Source organism: Pteronotus mesoamericanus, unplaced genomic scaffold, assembly GCF_021234165.1.
Source record: "Pteronotus mesoamericanus isolate MK-2021 breed Mesoamerican mustached bat unplaced genomic scaffold, CSHL_Meso_final contig_173, whole genome shotgun sequence".
NCBI classification, from domain to species: domain Eukaryota; kingdom Metazoa; phylum Chordata; class Mammalia; order Chiroptera; family Mormoopidae; genus Pteronotus; species Pteronotus mesoamericanus.
The window spans coordinates 4,902,854-4,921,913 of NW_026555072.1; the positions used below are offsets into that span (position 1 = coordinate 4,902,854).

Sequence of the window (19,060 nt, forward strand, 5' to 3'; positions counted from 1 at the left end):
ATCTGAGTATCTCGAAAACTGCTTTTATTTTTCCCTTGGCCTACTAAGCAGATTATATGCCCTCAAACGTTCCTTGAGTGCACTACCATGGCAATAGAAAACAAGACTATTTTTAAAAGTGAGTACTACAAAAGCAAAGCATGCTTTATAACTGCTTTCTTCTAAACAAAAAGAGCAGTGCAGTAGCCACACATTTACACAGGAATACATTCCTAAATCTAATCTATCTTGTCAGCACGAATTAATATTTAGATAAGACAGACCTCTCCAAAATCAGCCATCAAAGGATATGAACTAACCGGCAAAGAAACAGCTTTCAAGATGGCAGTATTTTAGTTTTATTATTACACTGAAATCCCACAAAGAGCAGAGAGAGATGCATAATTCAAATTGCCTAGCCTACACTTCATCTATCAATAAAGTCCTTCAATGAAAGCTGGCAGAAACAGTTCTGGACCATGTTTTATATACCATATTTTGCCATGTATAATGTACACTTTTTTGCCCAAATTTTTGATGGAAAAATACCACATTATACATGGGTAGGACTGATTCTGTATCTATATAAATGTTTTTAAAAATTTCATTTATGATTACGCATTTGTTCATCAAATTTCTTGTACCATAATTTGTTCAAAAATAAATGTTAAAATGCCTTTATAATACAAAAAACAAGTGTCTAAATATAAATAAATAATTGAATTAAAAAATTAAAACATTTTTTTCCTGAAAGTTTCACCCAAAAACGTCAGTGCACATTATGCACAGCAGCACCTTGTACACATCAAAACACAGTAATTCTTAATCAATCTTATAAGCAGCAATGAAGTCACTGAAGTGACACCTGAAACCCACAATATCATGAAATACTAAACACTTCCAAACAGCAACAATATAGAAACATTACTGTGCAAGAGTACATATTCAAAAGCATGCATGTGAGAATCAAAGAACTTACACAATTACTACGTTTAAGAAATTAAGTAGCCACAAAAAAACCACATAAAGACAGACACTAATACACCTTTCAGTAAACTAAAGAGAGATGAGGAACTGGGAATGACAAGATCTCACAGTTGTTGTTGTTGTGGGGGTTTTTTTTTTTAAAGATTTTATTTATTTATTTTTAGAGAGAAGGGAAGAGAAGGAGAAAGAGGAGGAGAGAAACATCGACGTGTGATAAACACTGATCAGTTGCCTCTTGCACACCTCCAACCAGGGACCTGGCCTGCAACCCAGGCATGTGCCCTAAACCAGAAAAAGAACCAGCAACCCCTCAGTTTGTGGGACAATGCTCAACCCACTGAGCCTCAGGGCTGACCTCACAGTTTCACCTCTAGCACCTAAACCAGATGCAAAATGGAGGTACTTAATAACATATAAATCAGCAGAAATAAGATAATTGGCCCCCAAATCTAAAAATAATGTCATGGCAGAAAATCAAGCACCCACTCCTGCAACCAGCAAAAGCATCTAAAAAGTACAGGGTGGGCAAAAGTAGGTTTACAGTTGTGAGTATGTGAAAGTTTCTTCCTGTATTATTATGTACTAATTATTGTATTATTTGCCATATGACAGATGTAAATGTACTTTTGCCCCACCCTGTATACACAACTTATACTGAAATGTTGTAGTATTGAAACTGATTGCTGCTGTGTGAAACAGTTATTATGCAATAGAGGCTTTTGCAATTCAGACTATATACAAACCTCAAGGCAGAAAGCATTGTACAGAAAATTATTTTCCAAGTCAAGAAGATTTACCTAAGACATCTTTTTTAAATGCTGTAGTGATTTTCTTTTTATAGAGGACTTCTGGTCTAATTTAACACAAGGTCTGATTCATTACAATTTCTGTTGACATCTTTACTACCAAAGTCACCTTTTGTTCCAAAAGCTTTTGACTTGTTCAATATTTCAAAATAACTTTTTAGTATTTTGCTTTACATAGACTGAAGAACTTGATCTCTAGCTGGAGGTAGGATAACTGTATTCATGTTATTAACACATAAAACTAGAGTTGCAAGATTTTATTTTCCTTTTAATTGTTCTACTTCCAGCTGTATACTCTGTGATTATCTCATGACACTTTTCAATCGTAGAACCCTTCAACTGTGTTCCCAATCCTACAGACAAGCAATGAGATAACTTTTTGTAATTGACAAAAAGTATGCATCAATGTATAAACCAATTTGGGGCAATGTTTGGATTCCAGATCCAATCTTGCATGTTCTGATTCAGTGGATTGAGGGTGACACCCTGTGAACTACATAAAAGTTTCTAACAAATTATTCTAATGCACAGTCAGGGTTAAATGCCACTGTCTTCAAGTTTTTAAATTGTGTGCTTGCCCCCCAAAACCTTAGTTCAGAATATGTAGACACGGTGTGGACAGGTGATACTTCTGTCTATATTCAATTATGGCAGACACAGCTTTTTATGAATAAAAGGCTGGCAATCAGCTTTTACTCTACAAGCCAGGCACTCTGCTAATGGCTATACTTCTACAACTAAACACAATGCCCTCTGAAACTGGTGTTCTAATAGAAGTTTAAAAGACAATTTTATAAGGGAATCCAAAAGATATAGATGGGAGAAGAAAGAAAATAGGTACTTCAGGCTGTGGAAACAACTTGTTATTTTTGCATAGCCCCAATAAAACAGGGTTTATGGACCATTTAAGTGAGATAAAGGAAGGTGTGCCAGGTACTCTTTTCAAGTCAAAGGCAAATTGTTTCATTTTCATTGTTACAGAATGGCACAGTTCTAAAAGTAAGATAAAAACCAACAAACTTCACGCTTAAAACTAATAATCTATGATAAATGGATGAGACTAGGGAAATGTCTTAGAATGTGATGGTACTTAACTTTAGAGATTTGGTATCTGAAAATAAGGCACAGAACTGAAACTGGTAAATGATGGTAGGGCTTGTGAGACACATTATGTGGCCAAGCTCATCTGACTGGAGTTCTTTCAAAGCCCTCAAACTCAGTTCTTCCAATTACTTTTGTAATAAAGGTTGTTACAATAGTTTTGAGGAGTGACTTTACTGCGCACCAATGACTAATAGTTAATGCATTCTGGCAATCATGTCAAAAAAGAGGCTCCTTCTTTGAAGTTTATCAATCTGTTCTCCCTAAAAATTTCTGTAACACAAAAGTAAGGGAAAAGATACTGTTAATGAAGATGTTCAAAAATTTTTCTAGCCCTTCTTTTTTTGGCTCCAGACTTCCATCTGTCTATATCCACTCAATATATTCCCAAATGACTCATCTCCATTCAGCCTCTTCACCTCCCAACCCCAAAATCTGTTGCTAATTTCTTTATCTCCTACATTAGTTAATAGGAAAGTGATTCAAGCCAATAAATGGAAAATATCTTTCCACAATGAATCAGTTAGTAAATTAATTCCTTAAGATCCCTAGGATATATTACCATTCATCCATCCACCAAGAACCCATTTATTCTACTGATCTGTTCATCTTTTTTTCCTGTACCTGTTTCCTACCTCCTCTTTCCAATTCCTGATTTCTATCATATTTTACGAAAGCACAGGTATGATACTGACTAGAAATTCTTAAACACTGGTTCTAGTATGTGTCTAATTTGTGTACACAGGGTTGACATAATTTCAAAGTTTTTTACATCTAGTGTACAATTTGTACTCATATTAAATCAAGACTGTTAGGTACACAAATAACAAATAAAGGTGAATGTAACATATATTCCATAAATGGAATAAGTCAACAATTTTCACCGTAAAATGATGTTTTGGAACATAATCTCTCTTTTTTTTTAAAGTGTGACAACAGATACACTGAATGCTTCATAAAGCTGCATTTGAAGACCAAATATTTACAACCACAAATTTAAGTAGTTTTGTATAAATACTAAAAAACATTTATTTACTTACTTACTTATTTATAAAGGGGAGGGAGAAAAAGGGGGAGAGAAACAGCAATATGAGAGGGAAACACTGATCAGTTGCTTCCCGTATGCACCCTGACCAGGGACCAAACCAGCAACCTAGCCATGTGGTCTGAAAAAAAAAATACTTTTTGATTAGAAAGGACTTCTTGTAGTTAAAATATATTTGTGGAGAGAAAACCGACACAGGAAACCTGGACTCACCCTAGCTTCTCAGTATCAGAGTGGATGATACTGCATACCTATTTAAACATGCATTTTGGAGGAAATGAAGTATTTCAGCTATTTATACTCCTTGACACTTGAAAGCATGTAATTGAACTCAGGGCAGAAATAAATATCAAATGGAAAACCAAAGCTGGACAGGCAGAGTGAAGTGGAGAAAGCATTGTTAAGTGGCTAGATAAACCCATTATGAAATCACCTCATACCAGAGAATAATATCTGAAAAGACTAAAAGGTAAAGTACAAGTGGATGAGTAGAAGAAGAAGAAAGAGCAGAGAGAAAGATTTCCATCCACGAGTGAGAAAAAAATGGACAGAAGACAAAGTAAGCAGCAATAACCATCCTCTGCCAAAAATCACAGTGATGTTACACTCAGGTGAAACTCGGTTTCACTGCTAATGTGGGAACTGGGGAGATATTGTTTAATGGTACAAATTTGCAACTAGTAGATAATTCCTGGAGATCTAACGCATAGCACAGAGATTACAGTCAACAATATTGTATTATACATTTCAAAGTTGTTAAGAGACTAGATCCTTATTGTTCACAGCAAAAATAAAGTATTAATTGTGACATGATAGGTGTTTAATACTAAGGTGGTAATCATATTGCAATATATAAATGTACTTTAGGTACATATGGTATACAACAAGCTGTATACCTTAGACTTATACAATGTTACATGTCAATTTTACCTCAATAAAAAATTTAAAAGACTAGATTTTTCAAAATGTCAGCTGAAAAAGTTAAGTTATTGAACATTATGAAGGAAGTAGGACAGGAGCAGGTATGGAGAAATAGCAACTTTCATTATCTTCAGACAACTAAACTAATAAAAATATGCTCGTAAAGCTTCAACAAAGAAATATTACAGGTATTTTAGAAATTTAAGGCATAGTTAAAATTAAATTAATATAGCTAGTATCAAATTCTCAGAAAACATCTGCATAATATATACAGTTTACAGTATCTTAATTAAATGAAACAAATGATTTCTGCATTCTGCAGTAAATAAAAGACAGGAGGCATTTCACAGATTATAAAAGTGGTTTTTATAAGGAAATAGATATGATCATACCTTTGCTTATTTATCCCTTCTGCCTTACTATCTTCGCATTAAAAAAAAAAATCACAGTACAATCCCTAAATCTATAATGAGTATAAGATCAAACGAGACACCTGGAAATGAAGTCGCTCTTGGAGAAAAATAAGGTAAAAATAAAGTGGAAATGCTTTTTCACTCAAATTTCATGTCAGGTGCAACAGTAGAGGCAAGACAAGCTAAATGAACTGGTGAAGAGGGGCATTTGGAGAAAACAACTGTGCTGTCAGTTTGTACAGAAAAAAAAGTCTGTTAAGAGATAATAAATAAAACTAGCTTTCCTCCTTCTTTCTCTCCTTCTCCCCCTCCCGCCTTCCTCTCTCTTCCTTTCTCAGTATTTCTTTCCTGCAGATCCTACAAGAGGCAATTTAAAGCCTCTTCCATTTATCTATTCATTCAAGAAACACTAAGCACCTAGTAAAATGCTAGGCTAACATACAAGTCTCATTTGACTTCAACTAATTTCCTTTGAGTTACCTCTGTAATTCTTATCTTCCTAACCCTTTCATAGGAACCCCTTCCAATCAGCACATGATCTTCAAATACCAAACCACAAGGGAACTTAGATTGGTATCACAGTCAACTTTCCATATGTTCCTTTAAAAAAGTCAGCCTCTTTACCTTTAAAAATCCAAAGGAGTTCTATTGTTGACATATTTTAGGAAAACTTAAACATATAAATATTAAGGACAATTTATATATGATCTTTATTAAAGAGATGCATTGGCATTAACTGACTGAATAATATAGATGTTACTACGTTATTTTGCATTTCTTAGCTATACATGAAGCAAATTTTAACAGTCTGCCAGGATGTGAAAATTAGAGGCACTATATAAAACTATTTGTCAAAATTAGTGTACTTTTATTGAATAGTAGCATACTGCCTCAAATACATAACAAATGTAAGCAATTAGCATTAACATCATTAAAAAGTAATGAAATAATTCTGAATTAATTATATGGTGTTAAATAGGCAACCAAACCCTCTTGGGGAAGTATTACCTGAAGCAGAGAAGAAAAACAGCAAAATATCACGTAGAAATGTCACCCTGAAATGGACTCCAATTCAGATAACATTAACCTAGTTAACAATTTAAGAATTGGTACTCCACTAGTCACTAAACATGTGAAATCTTTACTGGCCAATGTAATGGAAAAATAACACCATATAATTAAAAAGTAAGCTGAGCATTATTCACTTCACATTTCTGCAGATGGGATGAGTGACAAAAATACAAGTATTAAAATCTAGGATGAGAAAATGGATTTCATAAACACTTTCTATACAAGCCTCAAAGAAGAGGAATTTGTGGGTGAATACAGTTATTTCAGTTCTATAGATAAAAACAGAACAAAAGAATTAGGCATCTTGCCCAAGGTCACACAATTGGTTATGTGGCAGGGTCAAATTTTAAAACCAAATTTGCTTGCTCTGAAAGTACCAAAACAGAATGAATCTGTTTTAGAGATACATTTCTAGAGAAAAGTAATTACCAGGGATAGAAATAAAACAGGAGGCCCTGGCATGCATTTCATGTGTGGGTGAAAAGAAGAAATCTATTATGAAAATAAACTGTATTTTATTTAAATATTTTATCATCCAAAACATACTGTATATGCAATCTCTCTCTTCAGGCATGAGGAAACAAAATGAGATAGAGAAGAACTAACCTGTAAAGCACAGATTGTTCACACCATCCCCACACCAAAATACTCTTTTAACCCACCATTTACTCCATAAGGAATAAAAGCATAGGAACAATGTATTTAGGGAATTGAGTGCCCTACTCAAACACTGGGCAAAAGTAGTCTAAGAGTAACTACAACTTTAATAGGAATCAGCTGAGAATGGCCATGTGGCTTATTTCTAGCCACTGAGATACAAAGTGAAGTATTCTTGAAGAGATCAAAGGAAGTCAGGATCAATCTCCTCTATGAAAATTATTGCTAGATTCATTGAGCACTTATTAGTGGCATACTAAGCACCTATGCCACTACTCTGCAGTATCTTTTTACATGAAACATGAAAAAGGAATAATCTCACTTTCATCATACCTGGCATACAGCCTTAAGAATAAGCCAACATACAACACAGAAAATGAATCCTTGATAAAACCTTGTATCAGTTTGGTCAACCAATCCTGAACACTGGACTTTACATCATAGGAGCTACTTTTTTTGTTGTTATTTTAATCAGCTTGAGTTGGAGTTTCTGAGGTTGCAGTCCAAAGCCTCTTAGCCAATGCTTTGTGCTAGAAACAGTTTCACATAGTGAGAAGTCATCAAAGGTTCCACATCTATTCATATGAAGCTAATGTAGTAGCTAGTCTTCAGGAAAACTGAAAGGCACCTAAGGGGAGAGAGGCATATCATTCCTTCTGATTCCTACCTTCATTTATACTAAATGCTGCGAACTGAGAGTAATATTTGGAAATACCACCTTCTCAACTAAAATGTTGATGCCTAAAATTCTTCTGAGCATAGACAAGGAATATTAGAGAGAGAAGCCTTAAAAAGCCAATGAAAAGATAAAAATCAAATGAAACCTCATTATGGGGAAGAGAAGTATTGAAGACTCCTAAAATTCTTTTCTATGTTCATAAAAATGAAATAAACATAAAAATGATATCAAGTAGTACTTAAGTAAATGGGGAAAAAACCCAAATCAAGATGCAATTAAGGCAATTTTGCTAAAATCACTGTGACTTGAAGGTGTGGTTAGTCTTTAACTATGTCTGAACAAATAAAACCTGGATAAAGGAAGGTTTCTGTGGAATATGAGTAAGTAGGAACACTGTCCAACACTGTTTCCCCTGATTAAAGGGGATTTTAAATAATGCCACCTCCATGGAAACACATATTTGCATCCACAGAATTATTTAAATGCCTCTATATTGATATTCAGAGATATTTACATTCTGCAAATTGGGACATGTCTGATTACTTTTTTCAACTCAAATATATTTCCTAAGCAACATTTACCAAACACTTCTTCAATGCATAATAAGTATGTTGTGCGGTATTGTAAAATGCTCAAATAAGTTTGTTATGTACTACAAAATAATGTAAGAGTCTATGTTAGCTAATATACTGTGAATGTCCAAAAGGAAGATAAATTATGCAACGTGGCATATTTGAACTCATTTTATTTTCCATTTCTAACCCAGTCATATCCCATAGTACAGTCTGAGAAGTGCTGCTCTTATCTTGAGGAAAACTGGTAACTTCCAGGCATCCCTTATTCTTCACTCTAACATTTATCCTTGGGTCTTTTCCTCAAACTGCAGTTACCTTTGGCAACTGTGTGATCTAAATAGTTCACAACCTACTCGTTTTAGTGTTTTTAGTTGTCTCTCTCTTTCTTTTTCTTACAATCAGCATTCTTTATAAACTCATAAAAGATAGAAACTATATTTGAATAATTGTCTATTTTAAAATTCTAGAGCGATTAGGCACCATTAAATACAGTTAAAAAAAAGTCGTTTCAGTAGTTTCTTATTAGTGAATTCAAATTATAACCTACTGTAAAATCATCATCATTCTTTATCTCCCTCTCTTCAGAATCAAGATAGTCTGTATCAGAGCTATTTAGAACACAACCATTACAGTCATAAATTCACAAGAACTTAAGCTTTCCCCTAAAACTTTGAATCCTTCCTAAAAACAATGTTCATCATGCAGGGAAGCACTATATTCATGAAAATCCCAGTGAGACCTAAAGTGATGGCATAGACAGCACAAAAAGCTCAATAAAAAATTCTGAGAAATATCAAATTTCCATAGAAAATGAAATACCTTAACCAACAATGTATTTATTATCTTTTCCCAACTCCACGGCCAGCAACACAAATGACTTTCAGAGAACACTTTTAAAGCTAATTTAGATATCACAGATGTGCCCTACTAATAAAGGTGGAAAGATTTCTAGTGAAACTAATACAAATAAATGGTCAATGATTCTAACCTCTGTAGTGGTAAATCACTTACAGTGAAGTGTTTCAAATGTCTAAACTGAATTGAAACCTTCACCCTTTTTCCTGAAGGCTGACCTCAATTAAAATTTTAACAAGAAAAGGTTTAATGGTGCAATTAGTTACCTATGTTTTAGAATAATGACTACTTTGTATCCTGAAACTCAACCTAATGAATATTCCAGTTCATAGCTGATAAACTTTCTTCTACCTAAATTTCCAAATTTTCTTTTGAAGTGCCAACATAAATTCCAACATTTCTCATGCTCTAATATTTAACAACTCTCACCCAAACCCCCCCCTCAAAAAAAACCCCCACAAAAATGAAACATTGTGTCTTAGGGAAAAAAACCAGCAACCTACCTTTAAACTAGACTCATAGTCTGTGTTCACTTTGAACATAAGCCCAAGTCGTAAATGAATTTCCTTGGCTCGACAGAAGCTGGGATCAACATAAAGCACCTCCTGAAATGCTTTAATTGCCCTGAAAGAATATAGACATAAGACATTTTAACTTTTTAACACTTGCATGAATTTTTGCTTGGTAGCACAGTAAATCTTATGTTTTACACCACAGTTTATATAGGAAATACAGTTATTTAAAAAATAAAGTGAATGAACAGTTTTTTAAAAAGACTGGCAAGGGACACCTGTGTTTTTCATATAATTGAATATATAGAATCTAATTTAATATAAAAGATACTCTAAGTCAAATCTCTATGTAGCATTTAAGCAGTGAGCATTAAACATTTAAGACCCTTCAAGACCCACCACCCAAACTCCATACTATTTTTGCTTAGTGTTAACTAGCAGTTAGGTCCATTCAATAGTCAAATTATTTTATTCTCTACCTATTGGTGTGCTGTCTCCAGTTTTTCCAAGTAGTCTGATTCCTTGAGTCCTACATTTCTATTTTTAATTTTCTGAGTAATACTGTAAAATGCTTAAGTTTAACAGATGTTTGCTGATGCCATCACTTTTATAGCTGGCTGATGGGGGGGGGGGGAGAGAGAGAGAGAGAGAGGCTCTCCCCCTTGCTTTCTTCAACTACAAAATTAAGCGGAAAAACTAAGTTATCTCTAAGACCAAGAACAAAGAGGGAAAAGAAAAAGCATGTAAGAAAAGTTATCCATGTGTAAAGTTTCATCTTTAAGGAAGCCATATTGAATCACTGCCGACGCATATTTAAAAGCTCTGTAATATTCAGGGTGCCCAAAAGGTATATGAGAGGGTTAAAACCTTTGGTCAAAACCTTCCTTTGGACTCTCACAGCACTCACTCATCTTGAAATTGTGGTGAATAGAGGGACTGACAAATGGGTAAGTTTCAAATGAAAACTGCCTAGATAGGGCTTTATAGTTTACAAAATGTACTTGATCTTATTTAATCATTAAAACTCCATAAAGTAGAAAAGGAAAGTGATTACAATGTAATTTTTTAAAAATCACACACATACACACAAATGAGGAAAACAGACCTAGGGAGTTTATTTAACTCAAGATCAAACTAAGTGGCAGTGCTGAGAGCAGAATACCAATCTTCCAACACAAATTCTATATTCTTTCCATTGGAGAATGGAAACATTCTGGTAAACAAAAACAACAATGGGACAAAGGCCATAATAACAGGGCTGTACACTTTATAATTTATGAAACCTTATATATTTCTATTATATATAATTTCTGACCCTGAAGGTGGTACCATTATGTCTGTATTATAAAAGAGAATTCAGAGTCTGTAATCTAGTGCCTAGTTACTGGAAATTGGTAAATAATGGAAATTGGTATGTACTACCGTGCGGGGGGGGGGGTGCAGGGGGAAAGAAAGGGGAGGGAGCAGTCAATGTTGTCTGTAAGTCTGAAAAGGTAAAAATACTGGTCATCATAGATCATTTATCTACAGACTTTGAGATCTGAGAATACAGTCATTCCCCAATTCAAATGACCTTGGGACCACTGGTCCATAAAGTGTAACTAAGAAATTCTAAAAGCTTTCTAATCAAAGCAAGCCTTCTTTAATCAGAATCTTACGCCAGGTTCTTTTAGGAACACACAACTCTTATATGTGGATCAGTATCTTTGAAGAAACAATGTAATCATTTCAAGAGATTATTGAAAAATATAGGCGCGAAGACATTAAAATATTTTTTATTTATTACATACACACAATACAGGGTAGGGCAAAAGTAGGTTTACAATTGTGACTACATGAAACACAGGATTTATTCTTGCATTATTATTTATTATTGTATTATTTTCCATACAACCATAAACCTACTTTTGCCCCACCTTGTATATCAAACAAAAACACATGTGCACACATACACACTTCATTTACTGTAAACAACTGAAGTTATTAGTTTTACGTTAACTTACCACTGAAATGCATTGTAATGGAAGTAGACCAAACCAAGGCCATATAAAAAGGCAGCATTCTGTAAAAAGGGGGAAAAGACACATTTAGGAAAAGCATGTATGTTTAATGCATATGACATTATTAATATAATATCCAAGATAATTTTATTATTGTAACACTCTGTCCTGCATTACAATATATTTGAGAAACATTTTTAAAAAACCAAAATAACATGCTCTGACTGGTGTGGCTCACTTGATAGGGCATCATCCAGCAAAGCAAAAAGGACACTTGATTTCTGTTTAAGAGCACATGCCTGGGTTGCAGTTTCAGTCGCAGGTCTGGTGCGTACTAGAGGCAACCAACCAATCAATGCTTCTCTCTCACATTGATGTTTCTCTCCCTTTCTCCTTCCTACCCCCCCAAAAATAAATAAATAAAATCTTTAAAAAAAAAAAAGACCAAAATAACAGTGATAAGTTGGCAGATGGCACAAAATGCAATCAACTTGTAGAGCCTGGTTTCTTTTTAATCAAACCTGCCCTGAAACAGAAAATTTGTCAGCAAATTTACAATAAAAATATATTATGCAGGAATAAGAAAAAACTCGGACTATGCTATCCTATTATCTCTCACTTCCATCTCTATTTTTATTCTGATTCTTTTTGTTTCAACAGAATTTAATTTTATGTTCAGTGTTGCCAAGAAGATAAGTTAACATTCAAAGTAAATGTACAATATAAACTTAGAACAAATTTTAATATTTAAAAAAAATCACATGCTAAACGACACCTTGCCATTTACATTTTGGGTTTTAAACATCAGCTGATGCCTTTTTTTCAGTATATAACAGAAAGACACTTATCCAGACTCATTTTGACCACTGGCCTCCAAAGAGGAACTAGTAACCTACACCCTTTTTCCAAAAAAGGCAAATGTTTGAGTACCTACCTTGTATTTTGCCAATTAAAAAAGCCTATCTGTTTTAGTAAATTTTCCCTATTTAAAAAAAAAAAGTAAAGCTTATGGGGGACTCAAAAGTTGGAAAATTTTAGCTTAGGTAATACCTAATAAGCTTAGTAATCAATGCATGCAAAAAGCTGTTGTTCCAGGAACTGAAGGTATGGCCCGCCTTGACTCCAGGAGAAATAAGCAGTTCCACCTTAGTGTCTCAGGAGGACTGCAAGCAATCAAGATGGCATTTGAGCCACTGTATACCAGGGTGAGACATCCACCACCGAGGACAGAGATAAAGACCACTGCACAGGAAGCAGATGAAAGAATGCTGCAGCTTTTGTCTGGTTAACTTTCTCCCTGAATTCCAAACCCCTTAGCTATAAAAACGGTCAGTAAAATGGATTAAGATGGTCTCTTAGGGTACATAACTTGCCATCCTAAAATCGCCGCCATCTCAAATAAAGTGCCCATTAAGATTAAATCCCTGTCTCTGCTTACTGGTTCTGGTAGTAACAGGCAGCAGGAACACTGGCTTTTCAGGTGTCAAAGCCTTTACAACTATCTTTGTGAACAAATTTCTCCAAACCTATATTCTAAAACTTTTTTTTTTGGCTTGGCCCACAAGCTTTATCTACATTTGTCTACAGCATCATTTCTTTATGAAATGACTAGTACAGCTTAGTTAAACCAAATGAAATCATAATCATCTGAATTGTCCCCAAACTACTATTTGCTAAATTTATAACCTTGCATTTGCTCAGTACAGCCAAAATTTTAATACAGAAAGCACAATAAACCAACAGTAACATGTACAATCTAGAAGATCATCTGGGCAATTTAGAAGGTGGACTTTTAAGAAGTCTGAGGCACAATTAGAAGAGAGAAAAGTTCTTGTGCAAACTACAGTAAATGTAGCAAAGAAAAGATGTAAAAAAACAAAGAGCAAGTTCAATGTAAAAAAATTATCAAAATATTTCCACATAAGATATTTTGCTTTCATCTTTAATTCAGGTGAGAGAAAAAACACTCATTTTAAAATAAAAAAATATAATTATGTTTGGTCTGTCTACAAAATACCTTATAATGTTTAAATTTTTAATTGCAGAAGATGTTTAAAAAAAAAAAAAAACAAGAATAATGGGTGTTAATCCTCATGACAAAAAGTCCCCAAGAACAATCATTGATTTTCCTTAATATACTTACCTTGCATTGTCACTGAAGATACTGCTAAGAGAAATCCTTTTGTTTTTGAACCAGAAGACACATAAAACTCAAATGACTAGATTTTAATTTTGAGAAATAAAACAAACTCTGAAAGTATTTTAAGCCCTAAGTAATTTCTAGTGAACCACTGTTTCTGTTTATGTCATGCAGAAATAATCATTCATTGCTCAAAAAAATTTTACAGTGTGTTTAAACATCTCATGACAAACGTTTGCTTAATTAACAATGTCTCTCTGTTGGTCTTTCACCCAAAGAAAAAATATACTTCAAATACTTTCTTCAATTTGTTTTTCATTAATATAATTTAGCTTTTTCTACCCTACCACATGTGAAAACTGGATTTTTAAAGGATATCACACAAAGCTTCTTAAAAATATTAAGATATTTTGAAATAAGATGTTTTTCTCATGAGACCACCATATTAGAAAAAAATGAACTCTTAGATATTCTTGCTCAAAATTATATTTTGGAAAGGGAGAAATGAGTGTCTTCTCTTAGAAATTCAAAAGATTTTTCTGCATTAATGTGTTGCAAAAAGTAAAACTGAATAAAAGACAATGATTCTAAGGCACCCTTAGCATAGGGAATTTCAAAATGACGTTTCCAGTTGGCTGTTTTATAACTAGTTTTTCTGGTCAGAATCACTTTGACATAGGTTAACATGAACAGGGGACTCCTTTTCTCAGATTAAGATAAAGAGGCTGTTTCCAACAACTTCACCATTCTTGCCACCATGCCCAAAGTTCAGACAAGCCTAAGGTAATCTTGTCTTAAGTCAATAAACAGTTCATATTTGGAAATGAGAAAAACAAGAGTTCAAATTAGGAAACAAAGTAAAAAAAAAAAAAAAAGAAAGAAAGAAAGAAAGAAAATACTTTGTTACAGCTGAGGTGGTTTTAAATAAATGGTTGTATAAAGAGAATGATAAATACAGCCTCTATTTGGGGACATTACGGCTTAAAATACTATTTACTTTTAATTTCAAAAATAAACACAGCTGTATTGTTCTGAAAAGTAGTGACAGGCATGTACCTCTACTAGCACTTCTGACCAAGTAAGACACAAACTTCTTAAAAAAATATGCTTCGTGCACTGTACTGAAATTTTTTTAAAGATGTAAATTTTTTTGAACTTGAACGGGAACCAGAATGGGATGATCCAGAAGATGACCTGTGGTGCCTGAGTAAAGTCGTGGTGTTCCAAGGGGTTGGCCCTGGGCTCAGGGTTGTTCAGTGTTTTCACCAATCACTTGGCTTTCAGGTGACTGTGATCTTGTTCGTCTTTTTTTGCAATTACCAGATCAAGATCTAGAATGACTTCTCTTTCTGTTCCTCTCAGGAGAAGATGATGAACTTGAGTGAGATCTTCTTCATGGGGAAGAAGAGCCCCTGTGGGATCTGGAGCTGGATCTTGATTTCACCCCACCAGATCTCAAACGTTCTCTGGAACTGGAAGAACTTCTTGAACGGGACCTGGATCTAGACCTTGAACTTGATGGGGAGGATGAGCATGAAGATCGAAACTTTGAATGACTTCGTCTATTAGATTTCTTTTTATTACTATCATCTTCTTCACTGGCATCAAGATTATATTTTGAGAGATCAGCATCATCTTCATCCTCATCCTCTTCTTCTCCCTCAGATTCTTTATCTTCGACTTCCTTTAGAATAGATGCTGGGCTGATGGACTTCCCCCTGTATTTTTTTCTTTTTACATCCAAACTCATCATATTCACCATCAGATTCTTCTCTTTCTATATATTCAACATTTTCTCTTTCTTTAAAACCACCACTATACCCGGTTCTTTCTTCTAACGTGGCATACTTTGGAGTATTACACATGTTACACTCTGATCTTCTGGCCCAATTCATATTACTGCAAGTTTTATGCTGTCAGTCATTAGCACTGAACAGGCCTCGGTTCTTCTCTCCAAGTGTTTTTCCTATTTCAGTTCCCCCTGCTCTCATCATCTTAGCCTCAGTTGTTTTCTCTCGACCACATCTATTACAGCTGGTTCTACTGGCAAAGTTCACATTTCCACATTTTTTGTCAGGGCAAATCCAGTCACCTTAACTGTTTCGGAAATTTTTGGTGGACATCTTGAACACCGCCACCACAGCCACCAGCAGCTACGTCTTCACAGGAGGAAAGCCTATATTCTAAAATTTGAAAAGTTTAAACTCTTTCCAAAATTTTTTTTGCCATATTGTCTTGCATTGCATGTTTCCAGAAGCATACCCTGACACAAGAGGTTTAGTACAAGTACTTCATTTGAGAAGTTACCCTAGGGAAGAACCAGTAAAAAAGTAGAGAGCCAAGGCAGGGAAGGGAAGGAAACCAAAAAAGGGTGCAGCATGGCTGGTTATACAGCTGGGAGCAACTGGGACTCGATCCTGCTGGGAATATCTAGTAAACAGTGTGGAACACTCCTCAGAGTCATCTTGTCCTAAGCATGAGGGATCTAGAGTACTTATCTCAAAACTGCGGTCAGTCACTGTTTGGAGAAAAAGAATCAAATGTCTAAACCCCAAAATGCAAACAGCAAGGTGAATTTTTGGTATGCAAACATTTTTTAGTATTAAAATTTGTTCTGGAATTATTTTGTGCAAAATTAGAATTTTGAATTCTAAGTACCTTTCTGGAAACACTGAAAAAGTTGTTTTTTTAAATTGTTCAAATACAGTTGCCTCCATTTTCCCAAAAAGTTTAAGTACATCTTAAAATGTACTATATATGAAATTTTAATTTCATTAAATCCTTATTACCCCCAACTTTCCAAATGAGAAAATTAAAAGCTACAAGAGTATTCACAAATGTTGGAATTTACAAAGGTCTCAGACCCGAAGCTTATAAATTTTGACAAGGAGTTAAGTTTCATTTTCCCATTAACATCTATTTCAAAAGTTAATGTTTAAAAAATTTTTAAATTCAGTTGGAAATGGTTTTAATCAGGATCATTCATTTACCTCTCCCATTCCCTGAAATAACTTGAGCATTTATTTAGTAGGTGTCAGGGGCAATACTCAAAGGTTGAACAGGCCAAAGTGATTAAAATATACTTCCCTTGCTCTCAAGAGGCATGCAACCTACTGTGTGTAGAGGGGGTGGGGCTGGAGAGAAGAGGGATATTCAGAATGCAGGAATAGTTAACTTAAGTCATGAAGTCTTCTACCCAAAAAGTCTAATTTGAAATACAACTATCTTCTTAGATGGAGGAGATGGAAGGAAAGGGAATAACAACAGATTAACATCCTTCACCAATTTAGGTAATTGCCGAGAGAAGGTGGTGTGAAGTATAGTGAAAATGAGTTTTCAGGACACACCCTGCATTCTCCCAACTTCCTTACTTTGCTGCAGTTCATCCTTCCCCCTCTAGAAAATCTTTATCTGCATCCCTACCACCGTATAAATTCTATCAATTATTCAAGGTCAAGTCAGTTTAAATGCCATCTTTCCCATGCAGCTCTGCTCCTTCAACTACCTCAAACCAGAGGTAATCTCTCCAACTCTAAGATAGGGCTTCACACAATGTCTACCATATGACATTTTTGTGTAATAGTAAGAACTTGATTTTACGCAAAATGCTGACTTTTCTTTTAAAAGGTTCTAACAACCCTTTGAGGTGTTAGAAGGCCTAATCGAATGTAGAAACAAGGATCAGAAAGATAAACAGCAACTTGCTCAAAGAAACAGGTATAAGTACCAAACAGGAACTGAATCTAGGTCTGCCTCCAGAGCTTACTCTAAACTGCTATGTTTTTTGTTATTTAACAAAATAGCATCAGACAAAAATGCCACAAAGGCAGGAATGTTAAGCATCCGTGTATTCCTTATTACCTAGCACAATGCCTTCCACATAGCAGATGTCTAAAAGTTTAGTAAAGTGAACCACCCAGTATTTAAGCTTAGTTATTAAAACTCATTTCCCTAGGTGACACAGAATTAGTAAGATGCATGGTCCCTAAACAGCTAATAATTTAATTCAAACGGTTATTGAGCACCTATTATGAGTCATACAAAAGTTATCGGCACTGGGCAGACAGCAGTAAACAAAACAGACAAAAATCCCTATTGTCAATGAATTTACAATCTAATGACAAAAGATTATGAAATTAAATGCATAACAATATATTCCCAGCTACAATCATTTAAGAGTTACTGAAATATAATAAGGACTATGAAAAGAGGTATTACTTGGGTACAATAACCTCAAGGATGGTTAGAAAGGAAAAGAAAAACAAGCTATCTAAACCAGGGATTCTAAATCACACATCTCTGAAAATAGTTGACCGGAGGTTGTGAACAGCCATATGCCCTGAATGAGACGTATTCCCTCCCAATGTACAAGCTCACCAAAAATGCTAATAGCATCCCAACTGAGAAACATAGGTCTATGCAAAAGGATGACCAGAGCAAAGGCAGTAATATAAAAATGAATTTAAATATGAGGTAATCTTCTTTCAACTTACTGTAAGGAGTTAAGGGAGTAATTTTCTGGGAAATGTATAAAACACAGTTTTGCTTCAGTCCAAATCCTTAGAGGTTATAGTATCTACATTACGAGTCAGCAAACTATGGCACACACGCAAGACAAATTCAGCCAGCCACCTGTTTTTGTAAATAAAGTTTTTTTTGAACACAGCTACACCCACTTACTTACTTATTGTCTAACTGCTTCCAGCTCCAACAGCAGAGCTGAGTAGTTGCAAAAGAGACTAACTGGCTTACAAAGCATAGAATATTTACTATTTGGCCTTATCAAAAGAAGTTTGCCAGACCTGACTAGTGTAGCTCAGTTGGTTGGGCACCTTTCTGCAAAGCAAAAGGCTGTGCAGGTTTGTTCCACGGTTGGGGTACATTCGAGAAGCAACCAATGTTTCTCTCTCCTTCTTCTTCCTTTCCCCTCTCATTCTCCTTCCCTTCCCCTCTCTAAAAATAAATAAAATCTTTTTTAAAAAAAGTTTGCCAAGCTCTGACCTAGAGTGTATGCCAGTATCCATTATAACCCAAAATTAAGAAATTATAACAATGAATTTATTATTTTATATCACAGGCTCCTATATTGTGTTTACAGTAAAATTATTGTCAAGGATGTGGTTCATTAAGTTAGCAGTTCACCAACACCAGTGACTTCACTGATCCCCAACACAGCTGATTAACTCCTGAAAGCCCTATGTTCCGAAACCAGAACTCCAGGCTGTACAACCCTAGTTGTGAGAAGGGAGCACTCTGCAGTCCTCTGGAGTTAAAACACTACAAGTCTTACTCTTCCCTGCCGTTCCTCAACTTCGCTCA

The 19,060-nt window shown here is 34.8% G+C and overlaps 1 protein-coding gene and 1 pseudogene across 7 annotated transcripts in view; both read right to left on the reverse strand.

Moving 5' to 3' along the window:
* Positions 1–19,060, reverse strand: part of KDM6A (lysine demethylase 6A) — a 180,072-nt gene that overhangs the window by 79,215 nt on the left and 81,797 nt on the right. For all 7 annotated transcript variants that reach the window (XM_054566524.1, XM_054566523.1, XM_054566526.1 and 4 more), the window contains exons 5-6: positions 11,605–11,663; positions 9,593–9,713 (exon numbers count right to left, since the gene is read on the reverse strand). In XM_054566524.1, the coding sequence (XP_054422499.1) occupies positions 9,593–9,713; positions 11,605–11,663 (180 nt within the window). The remainder of the gene's footprint in view (positions 1–9,592; positions 9,714–11,604; positions 11,664–19,060) is intronic.
* On the reverse strand, positions 14,962–15,974 carry LOC129065251 (zinc finger Ran-binding domain-containing protein 2-like; annotated as a pseudogene).